This window comes from Scylla paramamosain, chromosome 33 (assembly GCF_035594125.1).
Source record: "Scylla paramamosain isolate STU-SP2022 chromosome 33, ASM3559412v1, whole genome shotgun sequence".
NCBI classification, from domain to species: Eukaryota; Metazoa; Arthropoda; class Malacostraca; order Decapoda; family Portunidae; genus Scylla; species Scylla paramamosain.
Genome location: NC_087183.1, coordinates 12,665,395 through 12,682,874, shown reverse-complemented (window position 1 = coordinate 12,682,874; position 17,480 = coordinate 12,665,395). Strand labels below are relative to the sequence as shown.

The 17,480-nt window shown below is 39.7% G+C and overlaps 2 protein-coding genes across 5 annotated transcripts; one reads left to right on the top strand and one right to left on the bottom strand.

The window, feature by feature from the left end:
• The first annotated feature begins 659 nt into the window (after positions 1-659).
• On the top strand, positions 660-4,713 carry LOC135089715 (26S proteasome non-ATPase regulatory subunit 14). The gene is made up of 8 exons (XM_063985675.1): positions 660-798; positions 2,308-2,414; positions 2,592-2,741; positions 3,142-3,358; positions 3,538-3,650; positions 3,753-3,817; positions 3,921-4,056; positions 4,420-4,713. Exons 2-8 carry the CDS (start codon positions 2,322-2,324, stop codon positions 4,579-4,581), a joined length of 936 nt encoding a protein of 311 aa, XP_063841745.1. The 5' UTR covers positions 660-798; positions 2,308-2,321; the 3' UTR covers positions 4,582-4,713.
• Positions 4,714-4,856: 143 nt separating this feature from the next.
• Positions 4,857-16,125, bottom strand: LOC135089713 (uncharacterized). Of its 4 annotated transcripts, none has more exons than XM_063985672.1 (11): positions 15,981-16,125; positions 13,851-13,925; positions 13,629-13,741; positions 12,255-13,501; positions 11,333-11,923; positions 10,862-10,957; positions 10,300-10,428; positions 10,125-10,206; positions 8,892-9,975; positions 8,444-8,623; positions 4,857-7,977 (listed from the first exon to the last, which is right to left on the bottom strand). In XM_063985672.1, the coding sequence occupies exons 2-11, from the start codon at positions 13,893-13,895 to the stop codon at positions 6,403-6,405; spliced, it is 5,142 nt and encodes a 1,713-aa protein (XP_063841742.1). In that variant the 5' UTR covers positions 13,896-13,925; positions 15,981-16,125; the 3' UTR covers positions 4,857-6,402. The 4 variants fall into 4 exon arrangements, with proteins under 4 accessions (XP_063841742.1, XP_063841738.1, XP_063841740.1 ...); XM_063985668.1 differs by having other exon boundaries at positions 12,210-13,501; positions 15,981-16,124; XM_063985670.1 differs by having other exon boundaries at positions 4,857-7,956; positions 12,210-13,501; positions 15,981-16,124.
• Positions 16,126-17,480: the final 1,355 nt, after the last annotated feature.

Genomic DNA, 17,480 nt, shown 5'->3' with positions numbered 1-17,480 from the left:
GTGATAGCTAAATTAGATTTATATGCGGGAATGTAATGCTTTTTATAAATTATCTTTGTTTTTAATGCTATTTTCCATTTAAGGAAGTTATCTTATATTGATGCATGTACTATTGGTGTATTGTTTAATGTTATATATAAGATTGTTGTTTTATATTGTACCCCGGAAATTGTTATATATTTTTCTGTCATTAGTAAGTTATTTTATGTGGTGAAAACTGTAGCACATTTTGGCCGCGTGGACCTCAAAGTTTATAATAGTGCCTCATATCACGTTACCACACCAGGATTATATTGATCTGGTGGATAATAAAATGCATAAGCCTCTTTACTGCATAATAACCGTAATATATGGCAGACAGTTTACGGGAAATAAAATGTGAAAGTTAATGAGCTTGTTAAGTACTTCAACATTTCGGCCTCATAAACATGGTAATGAGAAAGATATCTTTAGAACAATTTATTTTGTGCATTTTCTTACACTTAGAAAAATAATAACGTGTATTTATCTATTTATTTATTTATTTTATTTTACTTTTTTTTATCCATTCATTATTTGTCTCGTGGTTATCTCGACTTCATAATGTAGATAAACGAAATTATAGAAAATAACACAAGTCTTCTCTAAATATATATTTTTCGTATTGATTTAGGTACTTTGTAAATACTGTATAGGATATTTTGATATGCAAGTCAGGTGTGCTCAAGAATAAGTCGATGGTTGGGACTTGTTGACACTTTCGAGGCGGATTCACGAAGGGAGAGGCTGGCTGGCATTTAAACTTTATTTCTTCACAAGGTAAGGTGCAGGCTAGATTTCTGATCATTCAGGGAGTTAAGTATGGCTCTTGTGAATCACTGCATGAAACCGAAGTGCATGAAACACATATAATAAGCTTGTTTTAAAAGGCGTTAAAAGAGAAGCATTATTGTCTTGTCATTTCACATCGAGGAGTTAGACATAAAGTGTTTGTGTGAGCTTATTATGACCTAGACCGTGAGTAAGGAAGCATTTTTATAAGGAGACCTAAGAAAAACGAGAGATTCTTGTATAGTCATCCTCTTTTTTTTTTTTTTTTTTTTTTTTTTTTTTTTTAGTGTATGCTAACAAAGGATACAACACAAGTTTGTACCATAAATTAATAATTTTCTGGCCAGAAATCAAAACTTGACCTATACTTGATATCGTTTCACCTCAAACTCGGACAATTGCCTACTCGGATCATTACCAACTTGGACCAGACCGCCACCAAGTCGGATCAGATCTAGGTATCAATAAATAGAACAAAAGCTTTAAAACAATAAAATTCACGCATCCAAGAAAATTGTTTGCAATTCATTATTAATGCAAAGGCGTAAAACAAAGTTAAAGGAAAATAGAAACCAAAAAAAATAGTAATTGGAAATTCTAAATATAAAAAAAAAAACTAAAATTCACACTGCCAAGAAATTATAAGCAATTCATTATTCACAAACCTAAAATTACAAAGATAAATCAGTAAGTTTAAGAAATTAAAATTTATTTAAAATATATAGTAGTTCAACAACAAAAGTATACGTTCTGAAGCAATAAATTTCAAACAACAATGATAACATTAAGACACTAACACATTCACAGCAATGTAGTGAGGAACTGCCTTCAGTAAGTGTTTAGCTGATCTGTGCCCATTAGAAAATCTGTCCCAAAGTTTTACAAGTTGTCCATGATGCTTGGCATGTTTTGTTATGGTGTCACAATATCTTCCATCATTTGATTAATGCATTTGTTGTGTGAAAAGCCTTGCCTCATTATACAATAGTGCTATGAGTGAATAGATATTAAGTTGGCTTTTATATACTTTCAAGTCTGTATTGCTAACCTTCAGCATCATTTATTTGTTGTGAAACTCCTTGCAAACACACACCAAACGGTGGGAGGCCACATCTCGGACCTCATCCATGTAGTGTTTATATACTGTAAAAGATTTAGTAGTGGTTGTGAGCCATTTGCTTTCCTGTAACATCTTAAAAATAGTCAGGAAAACTGCAGAGTTGTAATCTTACCTGTTGGGGACACATGTTTAGGCGCACCAAACACTTGTCTATGATGTGCTTACTACAGTCTAGAAGTGAAACCTGGGCTGGACACAAGTGATGGTGAGAAAATCATTTACCATAGATTTGGATCTCAAGTTTGAGTTGGAAGAAACGATGGTTCAATTTTGTAATAAAAATGGCTCAAGTTGACCTATACTCGAGGAAATGCAGTATCTTAGTCTAATAGTAAATAGTAATTGTAGTGAACTGGTTACTAATACTGTTTGTTTAGTTATCAGGATAAGAATGGATCGCTTGCTTCGTCTGGGAGGAGGATTGCCATCGCTGGGACAGGGGCCACCACCTAATGATGCCCCTGTGCCTGACACTGCCGAACAGGTAACCTTATGTATTACTGTAGTCATACTTTGTATTATTTTGTCCCTTCACATCATCTGATGAATAACTATGTAACTCAGTGATGAAAAATAAGATATGTGAGTCCTGCAGAGCACTTCAGAACCAGATAAAAAACACAAGTAACATATCCTTGATGGCTCCTATTTCCCACCCCAGGTGTACATCTCGTCACTAGCACTGCTCAAGATGCTTAAACATGGGCGTGCTGGTGTCCCCATGGAGGTGATGGGTCTCATGCTGGGCGAATTTGTTGACGACTACACAGTGAGGGTCATCGATGTCTTTGCCATGCCTCAGAGTGGAACGGTAAGCACTGTGTTGCTGGGATCACCCTGCTGTATCATTTAGTCAACATGGTCATTTCTTGGTTGTCTTTTTTTATCCTAATTTGGTATTACTTCTGTTACAAGGTACTATCACATTTTCTGACAGGGTTGTATTCAGTTTTATGTTAGTTAAAGTTAATTACTTTATTTACTTATTATTATTATTATTATTATTGTTTTCATCTTTACTCACTCATTTTTGTTTTGTTACAAAGTACTATAACTTTTATGTGTTGCAATCAGTCTTATACTATTTTATTTTATTTATTCAATATTGTCATCATTATTATATTAATTATCCACTTGTATATGTACTTTTATTTCATCTACTTGTTCTGTACTTCTACGCCACATCTAACACCCATATGTTCATCACCCAGGGTGTGTCTGTGGAGGCAGTAGATCCAGTGTTTCAAGCCAAGATGTTGGACATGCTGAAGCAGGTGGGACGGCCAGAGATGGTGGTGGGATGGTACCACTCTCACCCAGGTTTTGGCTGCTGGCTTTCTGGGGTGGACATCAATACTCAACAGAGCTTTGAGGCGCTGTCTGAACGTGCTGTGGCAGTGGTGGTTGACCCCATACAGTCTGTTAAGGGTGAGCATAACCTGACAATAATGACAGTGAAGTCTTGATTTAGCCATGTTCCCAGTGTTCTACAAGTCATACTGTTAAAAATCTTTACAATTTTATCTGATATTTTTTTTTATATTTACGGATGTAATTATGTGTTATTTTCTTTTCTTCATTCTCATTAATCTAACCTCATTTTGCAGGCAAGGTAGTTATAGATGCTTTCCGATTGATCAATCCAAACATGATGGTTCTTGGACAGGAACCAAGACAGACAACTTCTAACCTTGGCCACCTTCAGAAACCTTCAATCCAGGTGTGTAACCTTTCATTTTCACACCACATCAAGTATAAAAATAAAACCTGTAAGAACCAAATAGCTGCTGAAAAATAATAAATCATAATTCTTTCTTTTCAGGCCTTGATCCATGGGTTGAACAGGCACTATTACTCAATCCCTATTAAATATCGCATGAATGAAAGGTGAGGCAGACTTGAATGCTTGAAAATGGTAATTAATGTTTATGTATAGTTGTCCTCATTGAGACAGAGAGGCACTGTGAGACAATGTTTCTCCCACTTGCAGAGAACAGCAGATGCTCCTGAACCTACATAAAAAGTCCTGGATGGAGGGACTCATGCTTCAGAACTACAATGAGCACAGCAGCTTAAATGAGGATACTGTCAAGGAGATTCTCAGTTTAGCCACAGCTTATAACAAGGTAAATTTAGGCCTAAGCAAATATGTTATGTTATCTTTCTTAATCACGATACATAATGGCAGCTTTTTTTAAATTTGCAAGCAAGGTGGAACAGATGAGATTAATTCCTCCTGCTGCTATATAACCTGTAAAGCTCTGGACAGAAGTGATGTCATGGACTTGCTGGACTTCAGAACAATTACTCTGATAGGGATATGTACTGTGAATGAAATAAAAAGGTAAAATATAGTAAATTAGTGAAAGGGTAAATATTTTAGTGTGTCATGAACAAGTTATTAAAATCGAAGACAATTTCTATTCACACCTGCAAGAAATTCTTTAAGAAATAAGGCATGATAATTGTATGACATATCTTCATTGCAGAGCTTGGAAGAGGAAGAAAAAATGACTCCAGAACAACTTGCTATTAAGAATGTAGGAAAGCTGGATCCCAAGCGCCATCTAGAAGATAAGGTTGAGGTGCTCATGACCTCTAATATTGTTCAGTGCTTGGGGGCCATGTTAGACACAGTTATTTTCAAGTGAGCAACACATGATATGCTGATAACACTGGTCATTCATCATAAAATTATTTTAGAGGGTACTTTTTCTGCTAAATATTAATAGGTTTGTTGTGAAGACTCCTAATCTTTACTGAATAAAATGTATTTGTCATAATTCTTGCTTCTTGGCTTATTGCTCCACTTTCCATAAAAACAAATCTCTAAACACTTTGGTATCCCATTATAACATGAGCAGTACTAAACAGCTGTGTAAAAATATGGTACACTAGTACTGTGCAAAGTATGGATTAAATCAAATAAAAGAGATCACATTTATTCAGGGATTCGCATACAGGACAACATGATAATGTAAATCATAGCACCATTCAACAACAAGCATTCACCAGTTTGTGACAAAAGCTGGAAAGAGACTGTATTATATATTTATACAAGCAGGGAGAGATAATATGTTAATATGATGGTAGAGACTGCATAAGCATTACCAGTGAAGGAATATGAATGGTTACCAAGGCAGAGGCTCACATGAAAGACAGGGTAAATGTACACTTAGGAAACTACATTGCCATGAGATGCAGAGAAGCCACTTGGAAATATTTTGCACTATGTGCAACATGGAAAATTGCCTTGTATTTTTCACTTATTTCAAAATTGATGTAAAGGTCATGTTTTCTTTCCATACAACATCTCTTAAAATAAATAAGAATAAATGATAAACATTGTACTTTACAATATAACAAAATATATATCACATCTCGTATATGAAAATTACGCTGAACATTGCAACAAAACATACTCTAAAAAATCAAACAGGGAAAAGTAATCTAAAGTTGAGGAAGGAAGTATTAGAGGAGTTACAGTTTAACCGTCACATGGCATGTGAGACCTTGTCATGTCCAGTCTTGGACTGTTTTTTTTTTTTTTTTTTTTTTTTTTTTTCCCTCATTGTCAATAATCCAGATCGCCAGAACTTGCAGACTGTTGTATGACAGAAGTTAGAAGGCAAACTATACTACTTTACATTTTCAGAATTTGTAGTAATTTTATCCAGAAGAAAAGCCACTTCAAGCATAGCCTCAGCTATTAAGCCTGGCCACCTTGCCACACTTATCACATAAGGGTTAAACAAATGTGGTCAGTACTGTGTAAACACTTAATTGAACAAACACTAGAAAAAAAATTTGAAAGGAAACAATGAGCTGAGTATGTTAAGGTGAAGATTAAGATTTCACTTAAAAATTAGGGTTAGCTGAAGCAAGAGATCATACCTCATCTCACTGTAGAAATGAAGATGTTGAGGATAGATTTTAGTTCTCTCATTCTATCCTTTTCAGTCAACTTTTTTTTTTTTTTTTGAGGCATTGAGTTTATGGCAGCAGTATTCTTCTAAACCTGCCACTGAGAATGCAGCCAGACTGTCCCTCTAACACAGACAAACAAAAGGATTTTGTCAAAGCTTGGAACATCGGACAAACCTTTTTTTAGATAGGTTGTAACTGTAAGGAGTAAAGGAGGATTTAGGAAGAAGGAATAGGAAATTATGGGAATGAAAGTGGCTCAATAGACAAGGAGGAATACCCTGAGGTGTGAATACATCCTGACAACAAAGGAAGACTAGTTACTCAAAATGTCTGGGAGTAGTGTAGAATACAATAAACAGGATTTTTTTTCTTTTTTTTTTCAATGTAATATTCCTATGCTAGGGAATTAATGATGGAAGAATCCTGGAGGGCATTTCTGCCAGTCATCCTCTGTGAGACCTCCCCAAGTGGAGGGCAAGATATCTGATGATTATGATGAGAAGAAAATGAGTGAAATACCAGTTTATTTATCAAAATTAAAACCACTACTTTAGAGTAAAATTTGCAGCTATTCTGCTTCTGAGTTTTCTTGATTTTTTTGGTGAAGTTGAGCTGCTTGGGCTAGGAGCACCCATCCTTTCCTCAGGTGGGGACGTGGAACTGCACATACCATTAGAATCAACATTACTCTGCATTGGGACTTTTGATTCAATAAAAGAAACACAAGGAGTATCACACTCATTACTCTGATTCATCCAAGAAAAAGCCATAATTAGGTCTTCTTTTGTTCTGTCATGGGATCTAGATGTGTCATAACCATTCATTGTGATGCCTCCTTGGGCACTGGCAGTGGCACTTTGTGCTTGGGAGTCACCCTCCCGACATGGTACTACCTGCAGGTCAGACCCCTCCAAGTTGAGGGAATGAGTATGATTTAAGTTTCTTGCTGACACAGCATCTTGCCTAGTAAGTGATGCATGTTGTGACCTCCAGCTCACTTCACCTTGGGAAAAGTGAGACTGAAGTTTTGCATCGCCATTCTGGTGATGGACTAGTTTGTGGGCAAAGGTCACATGCTTTACTCTGAGTGAGGGACTACCAGGAGCTTTCAAACAAGAGCTTGGCTTGTTACTAGATTGTGAGGAGGACTTTGAGTCTGTTGTTGAATGTTGGCTATCACTCTGAGAATTATCACTGCCACTGCTGGACATCATTGCTTTCTGGACTGGTCCAGGTTTATTAGCAAGAACTGCTCTGCTGGGCAACTCCTCTCCTCCGTCATCTCTTTCTTTTTGCATTCTGAAGTGGGAGACAATTATGGAATCTTTTATCAATGATGGGTCTTGATCTTCCTTCAGCATGTTCTGATGATGACTGGAATCAGTATCATTGGAGGACCTTGACCCTGTGTCTGGGTGTTGAGGATCTTGGCTGGACTCCTTGGTCAGGCCCTTCACAACAATAGCACCCTTGTGTCGACAATAACCTTGGCTGATAACCTCAGTAGTAGGTTGAACATTTTCTTTGTCTTTATAATCAACCTTTGGTAAACTACTATGAACTTTAACTTTTTCCTCAGGCCTGGATGACTTCAAAGCAGTTTTATTTGAAGTAAACACTGGAATGGATGATGTTTTAGTTCTTCCAGTCTGTGTCTTTTCTCCTTTAAGAGATTTATCATTAATCAAACACTCCTTACTCTTATCAGGAGAATCACCTTCTTCCTTTTCATTACTGGCAGGAGACTTATAAAGATCAGAGGATTCTGAAGCCTGAGGGAGTATTTCCCCATTAGCTTCAAATGAAGAAGAAAAGTCTTTACTACCTTGAAGGTTTTGATTATAGATTTCTCTTTGATTTTTTGTAGTGAACTGAGGCATAGCACCTGCAGTTTGTGTTTGAGAGTTTAGGACAGAGTTGCAAACACCATCTCCCTTGAAGTACACTGACTCTGCATGTCCATGTGGATCTGAGCAGTGAGCATAGCGGTGTGTGGGGTGGTGCTGGTTCACAGGTACACCATAATTATGTGGCTGGACTGGCTGCCTGATGTTGCTTACTGCCACATTCAATGGTGGCTCATGTGGAGTAAGAGAAACCTGTAGAGTTTGAACAAGAATCTGGTCAGGGAGAAGAACATATAAATCAAAGAACTTGGCAGACAAATTCCATAAAAACTAAGCTGTTTGATGAATTGCCATCCCAGGTGACTAAGACCAGCTCTTATAAACTATGTATATCACACTTAGAAAATGGTATTATTCTTTTTTACATATGCATAAATGGCTGTCCTTAAAGATGAGGAATAAGATCCCCCCTTGAGAGAGAGAGAGAGAGAGAGAGAGAGAGAGAGAGAGAGAGAGAGAGAGAGAGAGAGAGAGAGAGAGAGAGAGAGAGAGAGAGAGAGAGAGAGAGAGAGAGAGAGAGAGAGAGAGAGAGAGAGAGAGAGAGAGAGAGAGAGAGAGAGAGAGAGAGAGAGAGAGAGAGAGAGAGAGAACTTCAAAATGAATGAGATGTATAAATCACAACTGGTCAAAAATCAAGTAAGAAGCTATACACTGACACAGTCCAACAAGTCCAGCTTACCTTGATGTGTCCCCGCACTGAACCCCTCAGGTCCAGGAGAGGGTACCAGCCGCACAGGGAGACATGGCCACTCCAGATGGACGTGGCATCCACTGAGACAAAGCCCAGAAGCAAGTCATCAGGGGAAGTCCTCTGCTGTGCTTGGCTGTGGTGCACCTTTAGAATCAGGCTTCCATTGGTCTATTCAGGAAAAACCATACTTCATTATTAACATTCTGGTTGCACTACTCACTTACATGATGATATTTTGACATCAATCAACAAGACGGCTAAATTCCCTGTCCCTTCCTTAAAGTAAAGATACAAATGGCAACCCATATTATTACAAAAGTGACAGGCCACTAAACTGCTGTGCAGAGGAAAATTTCAAGCACAAAGCATAAGACATACTGAAACTCATCCTAATCATATGGTGGTTCAGTTATAATTCCTTACAAACTATCCTCACCTGAGCTAGTTGGGAATATGGCAGCAACACATCAGCAGCAAAGTTCCACATGGGATTAACAGACTCTCTACAGATATTAGTGAGGACAGTCATGGAGCCAACATTGGTCCTCACATAGCAGTTTGGAGGCTGTGGGATGCCATCGCTTCCCTCTATCCACGGCAGATTGCGGCCTTTCAGAATCTCCAAGTGGACACGGCAGCACCCTCTCTGGTCTTCTCTCCTTCCATCCATGCCAGACTGCCACCCTAATGTATTATAGCCAATAAAATCAGCACAGTAGTCAGCAGTTGTTGTGATGCAGGGTGACTCTCCCCCACTTTCCACAGGCTTGTTGTTTGAGCCATTATATTCACTAATGACTGAGAGAAAAGAGCTGTGGTAGCCTTGATAGCCTGGCTCCATCGACTGTGCAATTCTGGGACTGTATGGGGGACCCATGATGCTTTCCCCATTTCCTGTTACTCCTGGAATCCCTGTGCAGTGCATTCCATCTCTCCTAATTTTATCACTAGGGCTCATATGAGTTGGCAGGTAAATGGAATTAAATTCAGAAGATTCAGTGCACTTTTGATAACCAGGTATCATTATCTTTGGTTTTGAATATTGGCTGACCTGTCCAGATTCTGCAAAGGAGTACCTGGAGTCACTCAAATCTGAGCCAGATGAAGAATCCATTGATGTCATCAGGCTGCCCCTCTCACTGAATTTCTTGGAGAACAAGTTTTCATCCTGGACTTTAAGGGAATGTCCTCCACCATCACCATTCCAAGCATACACAGGAGTGTGAGACCTCTGCCTGGTTTCTATTTGATGTGCATCTTGATCCTTATCTCTTCCCTGACCAGAAGACAATGTTAGATTGATGGTCAAGGTTAGGTGAGCAAAGGAATGAGGCTTGTCATCTTCCTCTTCCTTCATCCTGGCCTTCCTGCCAAGCCTGCGAGTGAGAGATCCATAAGGATGTGTGGAGAACAGTGGCACCTCTACCTGAGAGCCATTCAGCTGCCACAGATCCAAAAGATTGATGCTGGAGCTGCCAACCTCTTCATTCTCTCTTTCACCCAGGCGTCGACATACACACCTGCCACAGGATTAGTAATGAATATATTAATCACATCAGCACATGTTCCTTCCTCTTATAAACATGGAATACCTATTACATAGCTATATAAAAATGGATATCTATGTAACCAAGAAAACCTTTGATTTGTCTCATAAAATATCACTTACTTAATAACCAGGTGGCCTTTGAGAATGTCTGATGCTGGGACAGGAGGAAGCTTCAACACTTCACGCACATTGTAGCGCACCTCTGCAGGAGACATTTCAAGACACATCACAAGATGAGATAAACACTCAATGTCAATACCTCCAGGTAATCAGATAAAGACACGTTTTTCCTTACCATGATCCACCAGCTGGCGTGATGCACAGGTTTGTGAAAGGTCCCACTCTGAGGGTGGCTCTAGTGCTGGCAGACTCACATCCAGGGTGGTCAGGTAACACACACGGCTCCGGTGTAGCACACGCACACCTGTTCACACATAGGTATGAGATTGGACAGTTCATCAAACCTGTGTTTTAGGTTAAAATTATGTAAAGTAGAATTAAATTATCCCTTTGAGGCAGGTAAATAATTTGGTCACACTCTGCAGCCAGGTTAAAAGAGTACTGCCAATGTCACTGCAACTAAAAAAGGGCAGAGTGAGAGGACTGGAAATTTCCTTCCTGCATCTTTCCTCATCACTAACATCCAACACCGTGATGACGCAAGATCAGCATTCGCTGACTGTAATAATCTCCCTTTTCTTCAGAAGATGGAGGAAGGGAAGATAGTTATTTTTTTATATAATACATAAAAAAATGCAAGAGAAATAGTCACCTTTGATCACACTGAATAATCACAATCATGTGTATTACATTATTCACTGTATTCTGCATGGAGGAATAATATTTTTGTAACTCACCAGTGACCTTCTTCTTCATCTCTGGAGGTGCGGGTGGCAGGAGAGATGGGGAGAGTGTGAGGGTGCCAACATCCACTACCAACACTGACTCCTCATCTGCACACATCCAATATGTTGATGTGACAAATGACAAGGAGAGAGAGAGAGAGAGAGAGAGAGAGAGAGAGAGAGAGAGAGAGAGAGAGAGAGAGAGAGAGAGAGAGAGAGAGAGAGAGAGAGAGAGAGAGAGAGAGAGAGAGAGAGAGAGAGAGAGAGAGAGAGAGAGAGAGAGAGAGAGAGAGAGAGAGAGAGAGAGAGAGAGAGAGAGAGAGAGAGAGAGAGAGAGAGAGGAAATTAACATAATACAAAGTATTTTTCCTCAGAAGATACCATGCATGATATAATTATGAGGTATATGTTCTTAATCCATCATAAATGACAAAGCATTACAAACACACAAGCTTCATAATTTCAGTGAACAAATCAGTTTACCTGTTGGATATTTATCAAGAACTATCTTCTCCATCTGGTCCCATGCCTCCTCAATCTCCCTTGAAGGCAGAGTGGAGACATCTGGTGCAGAAAACAGCTTCTTGTCAGGTCCTGTCCTGGAGGAGAGGGGTCTCAAGGCCTTCACTGGGGTCCTCCCACCCTGGGTCATTGGAATCTTTGACTGGACAGGCAGTGTCTTCTTTGGTGAATCAAATTTATTGTTTTCATTTGTTCGGACCTTCTTTGGGATAACTGTAGGAGGATGCTGGGTGAAACCCTCAACTTGACCTGGTTTGCTTTCTTCCAATGGCCACACCCCTGAAACACCACATGGCTCCCCCTCGTTGTTTTGTCTTCCCTTATGAAATACACTGAAAGCATGATCTCTATTTTTTGAGCTTGACTCCTTAGTGTCAAAGGTAAACTTTCCAGGGGACGAGCCATTGATGCCATTTGATGCGAAGGAAAGGTCAAGGCCATCCAGTAGCTTTTGTGTTTTTGGATCAAAGTTGGAGAGATCAATGTTGGGTGAGTGTCCCTCCAACACTTTCAGGAGAATAGGCAGTTCCTCAGCCCTCACTGCTCCTGAATCTGAGAGAAAATAGTGATACATGTAGTACCATCCTTGTAAGGTCTTATTTTTCTTTTGTCTACATCATTATACTTAACATGAAGGGACTATTATTTCAAGATTATATAATCACGATCTAACAAAAATTTTGACAAAGTTACAACAACAATCTACACATAATGTGCCATTACAATGAAAAGTGCTCCAAAATGTAACTTAATAACACCAACTACTCTGAAGATCTCAAAAAATTACAGGTAATCTACTTAAAGAGATAGAAAACAAAAAGATGCACTACAGACATACCAACTAAAGAGTGAGGATCTGCTCCATTAAGCAGCGAATACAGACCCCAGCTAGCTGGCCGTGCCCTGTCAAGGATGCCCTCCTGGGGCTTCCTCTCTCTCCGAACTACAGGGATGATGTCTTCTACTACCTGGGAATTCTTTGATGTCACCTTTTGGGGTATGGCTCGATGAGGCAGCTGAGGACTCCTGCCTACCTCCATATTTTTACCATCCTGTGACCGCATGTGTGAAGAATCTTGCTGCCTCATCATTTCTGCATGCTTTATGCTAACATTCTCTTCTACAGAATGTGAATAGCTGGGCTGCTGCAAATGACTCTCGTGGTAGCTGGTCCTCCTGAGGGATACGTTTTCTTGTAATGCTGATCCTTCTCTTCCTCTGCTCCTATTAAAGCTGCTGGTTCTCCTCCTGTATGGTGCCTGGTTCTCCTTCTCTACACCTACATAGTCAAAACTGTGTTGTTGTTGCTGTCGCTGCTGTAATAGCTGATGTTGTTGTTGTTGTTGTTGATGTTGTTGTTGATGTTGTTGTTGTTGTAGGTATTGTTGTTGTTGTTGTTGTTGTTGTTGTTGTTGTTGTTGTTGTTGTTGTTGTTGTTGTTGTTGTTGTTGTTGTTGTTGCTGCTGCTGCTGCTGCTGCTGTTGTTGTTGTTGTTTCTTAGGTAACTTCAGTTTGTCACACTTTTGTCTAAATGATTCTCTAAAACTCCAGCTCCTCTGTCTAAAACCTTCTTGTGTTGGAGTTTTTTGAGTCTTGCCAAGGCGAGATTCTGGTACTGGGATACTAGACACACGAGGCTTCCCTGTGCCATTGTCCATCTTTTCTGGGGAGATGGTAGGCTGGGGAGAAACTACCTCTTCACTTTGGATCTTTATCTGCTGGAAATCTTCAAGGGTCCCTTCAAGAAACACCATTGTCACTACAACAGATCCAACCATGTCACCTGAGGAATCTAGTATTCTTCCTTCACTTACATAATCCCCACGAGCATTGAGCTTCAGATCTGGCAAGACAAAACTGCCCACCACATCTCCATCCTGCCAGCCTTTCTTGAGCCTTTGTTGGCGACGAAGAAGCCTCTGTCGTGGGGTTTCCCCTTCCATTCGCCTCGGACTCCGTGTCAGCTGTTCAAAGTTATCTTGATTGTCTTGTGAGGCATCTGCACATCCTTCTCCACCAATTTTGAGGCTCACGTGGAGATTCCTCATGTCACTCAGGTACTGACGGAAGGAGTGAGGGCTACAGGTGACCATGTGAGTTATTCTTGTTTCACTCTTTTCTGGAGGCAGCCTAGGGTAAAAAACAAATATATATACAAAAATAAAGTAATACAAATCATATTTATTTTTAACCAAGATGCTGATCCTACGATATTATTTTTATTGTTTAACCAAAAACACCATGTAATAATACTTACCTTAAAATACATGGTTGGCTGTCACCCCACCACCTGAATGTGAATATGAAAGACTGTGAGGGTTGTGCTGGAGGGAACACAGCTGGCCTCCCAAAGATAAGGTCAAGGCGGCCCTGTAGAAAATAAATGTATGATAAAATGCATATGAAACTGTTAAAAACATTTTCAGGTTTTAATATGTATGGCATTATAATAACACAGAATAATCTTTTATAAACTCACCTGAGGATGACCCTCCACCTTGGGAGGTAAGCTTCTGTCACCCATGATGACCACCTCCTGCCACTGCTATGAAGCCTGTCAAAAATATTTCACATACAATACCATTTCCCAATCTTCAATGATGACATGGTATAATTCTTGTAGCCTATTGTAGAAAACTGACTTTCTGGTAATATTTTAGAGTTAATAATGTAACATTGTTTTAATTGTACATTCCAACAGAGAACCAAGTGGATCTTACCAATAGCAGCTCCTCATGGAGTAACTAAATCATGCACATGTGGTGAATACTCACTGTACAACACATGTGTGAGGGCTTTGTTTTGGGGTCATGTACTGTTATGGTACAGTGATGTGATATGTCTTGTGCTGCATCACAAATTCTAAGTCCATGCCAATGAGGCTAGCTTGGAGGGATACAGTGTAATACATGTGTTAGTATGTTGGTTTCCAGTATGGAATGGCGCATGCTGTCTTATATCTCTTTTATTCAGCCAACGAGAGCTGTTCTTTTAATGACCTATAAGAACGTCATTACTTCCGGCCAATATGCCAATAATTTTCAGCCAGTTATTATGTGTATACATGGTGGCTACAGTAGTCATCCAGCTAACCACAATGGTGTCCAGTGTCACAATGGTAGCTAAGTGTGGTGAGAGTAAATTTAAATACTTAAATCTTATTGTGCAATTCCATGAGCAAGACAACTTGGGTGTACATTTCTTAAGATCACAGTGTTTTTCCAAAATCACTCGTTAGTTGAACACTCAGTGAGGCCAATACCCTTTGAGGATGAGGAAGAGGAGGTTGACCACATCCTGGAACTTCCACTTCCTATTACAGTATACGGTTAGGTCAGGTTAGGTTTGCATCCTTAGAGGGAATCTCCCCCAGTTAGTTAAGTTAGGTTAGGTTAGTGTTTATAAGAGGTGGTCCAGGTGGGGCAAAGTTCTTGGTTCAGTTAGGTTAGGTTAGTGTCCTTAAGGGACTTCCAGGTGGGGACAAAGCCCCCTTGGTTAGGTTAGTGTCCTTAAGGGGGGGGGGTTGCAAGGCAGGGTGGGTGGGCAAAGTCCCCTAGGTTAGGTTAGTGTCCTAAAGGCAGGGATGTCAAAGGAGAATGAAGCCTCCAGTTAGGTTAGAGTAGGTTGGGGGTGGGGGCAATATTCTATCTACAGGGCTATTTTTTAGTGATTTCCTCAAAACCAGTGTTTTCTCCTTAGATTTCAGAGGTTTCCCAAACTTGGCCTATTTTGGCCTTCCCCACCCTAAAACCCCACCCCCATGTCTCCAACCTTGCTTGTCCAGTAGAGGGGCAGCGACAAAATACATAAGGTAAGGAGACGCTATTATTAAGATTTACCGTTTTCTCATCCTTACAATGCTAACTTACAAAATTGTAAGTAATTCTACTGAACTAGTTGTTTTCTATAACTGATAACCCACATTTTTTCTGTCAAGTTCTGTAATTTTCAAGCCTCACTTAGCATGTGTTACTGATTTCCATGCTTGCCACACCCAAAATCCTGATATTCTTCAGGTTTCCAAGATTGGTGGGATGGAGGAGATATATCTTGGAAATGGCATCTTTGTTACACATAAATCACCAGAAATTCACTGAAACTGCGTATTAACACATGAGATTAAAGTAATAATATTTTGGGAGTCTGAAGGTTGCCCCAACCAAATTATTATTCATAGATGCTGCTCATGACACCAGGATCTATCAGACAAATACATAACACAATAGTATAGCGCACTCCAAGTTCTGCAGGATGGCCACACAGAAACTCCTATGGAAATTTCAGCAGGTGGTTCATGGTTCATGTGGATGCTGACAGGTTGCTTAAACCTGTCATCTTACTTACCTGACCAAACGCCGAAAGCAATTCAGATCTTGTTCCTTCTAAGTGAAAAGTCATTGATAATGGAATTATGAGAGCCTTGTCCTAGTCATATAAGCAGCGCGTCCTGTGTTATACTGATGTAGGTGTGGGTGTGTGGGTGTCCTTCAGGGCTCGGCAACGTCCACTACAACACACCTCCCTGCCAGTGCCAAGCTGCCCTGCACCACACCTTTGCAATTGATACATCAGGCTATGATGACTTTACACACAAAGATAAGATACTCACCAAGTGATTATGTGGATGAACAGTCGATTTATGGGGCAGAAATGTCATGCTCGGCGGTGTTCAAACCCTGCGCGGTGTGGCCTTTGTTTACCTGCGTGAGTGAGCGGCCCGCTGTCACATGCGAATTGTGGGCATGTATTGTAAATTGTGGACATTCTTTTTTAGCTTGACTCATACTCGTGTTTGGGGTTATTTTTGATTGATATTGCTTCTAGAGCAAACATGATTATCTTTCGTCAGTATGAGGATAAAATAAAATATCAGCAATGGTATTATAACTCCCATTTATCAAGTAATCTAAAACCTACTCGTCTCCTGGACAGCGATTCCGCTGGCCTCGACATAGATGTGTGCTTTTTCAATTTTTAAAGTAACTAGATGAAAGGATCTCTGTGCCAAAGTTGGCTTTAAGGTAAAATTTGTAAGCAACAGTAGGAAACTCTGTCATTACCAGTTGAAGAACCTGGAAAAGGAGTGAAAAAAAACTGGATCTATGTTGTGACTGCCCATGGAAAAGGCACTAGGAATATGTTGGAACACAGAGTCAGACACTTACAATATCTGTGAAGGACAAGAACAAACCCATGACTAGGAAAAGGTTGCTGTCAGTTATTGGTTCACTGTATGTTCCACTAGGTATGGTCGAACCATACCTGTTGAATGGAAGATGGATTCTTCAGGAATCAACTACTGGATGGGATGAAACAATTCCTGATCAGAAAATGTTTCATCCCATCCAATACTTAATTTACTTGCTTCTTGTCTCTCCAAGAAAAGTGGAAAGCATGGATGAATTATATACCTGAATTGACCAAGTTAATTCTTGATAGGTGCATAAAGCCCAAAGATTTTGGACACGTTGCTTCATGTCAAGTATATGATTTCTGTGATGCTAGTGAAAGAGGATATGGAACGGTATCATATTTAAGATTAGCCAGTGCAGTTGGTGATGTCCAATATGAATTTTTGTTTGGTAAAGCACTTGTGACACCACTGAAGGCAATCACTGTTCCTCGCCTTGAGTTAATGGCAGCTGTGACCTTTGTCAAAGTCAATCACATCATTGTAAATACCTTAGAAATACCCATAGAGAAAATAGTTTTCTGAACTGATAGTACCACTGTTTTGAGGTATATCAGAAATGATAAGTCTAGATTTCATACTTATGTGGCTGTCTGTCTGTCATCCATGATGGCTCACAGCTGGAGCAGTGGAGTTTACTTCTGCACTGAATTCAGCAGATGATGCATCTAGACTCCAGAGGTTTGTAAAGTGCAGTGGCTCAAGGGTCCAGAGTTCTTATGCAAAGAGGAAGGTGAATGGTCTTGTGAAACTTCAGTGATGTCACTGAATGATGGGGACTTAGAAATTAAGAAGTTCAGTGGTGCTAGTAATGTCATAAATAATATCAACCCTATTGCTAAACTGCAAACTGTTCCAATACTACTAAGTTGAAGAAGGCAGTTACACAAGTCCTGCACTAAAAAAAAAAAAAAAAAA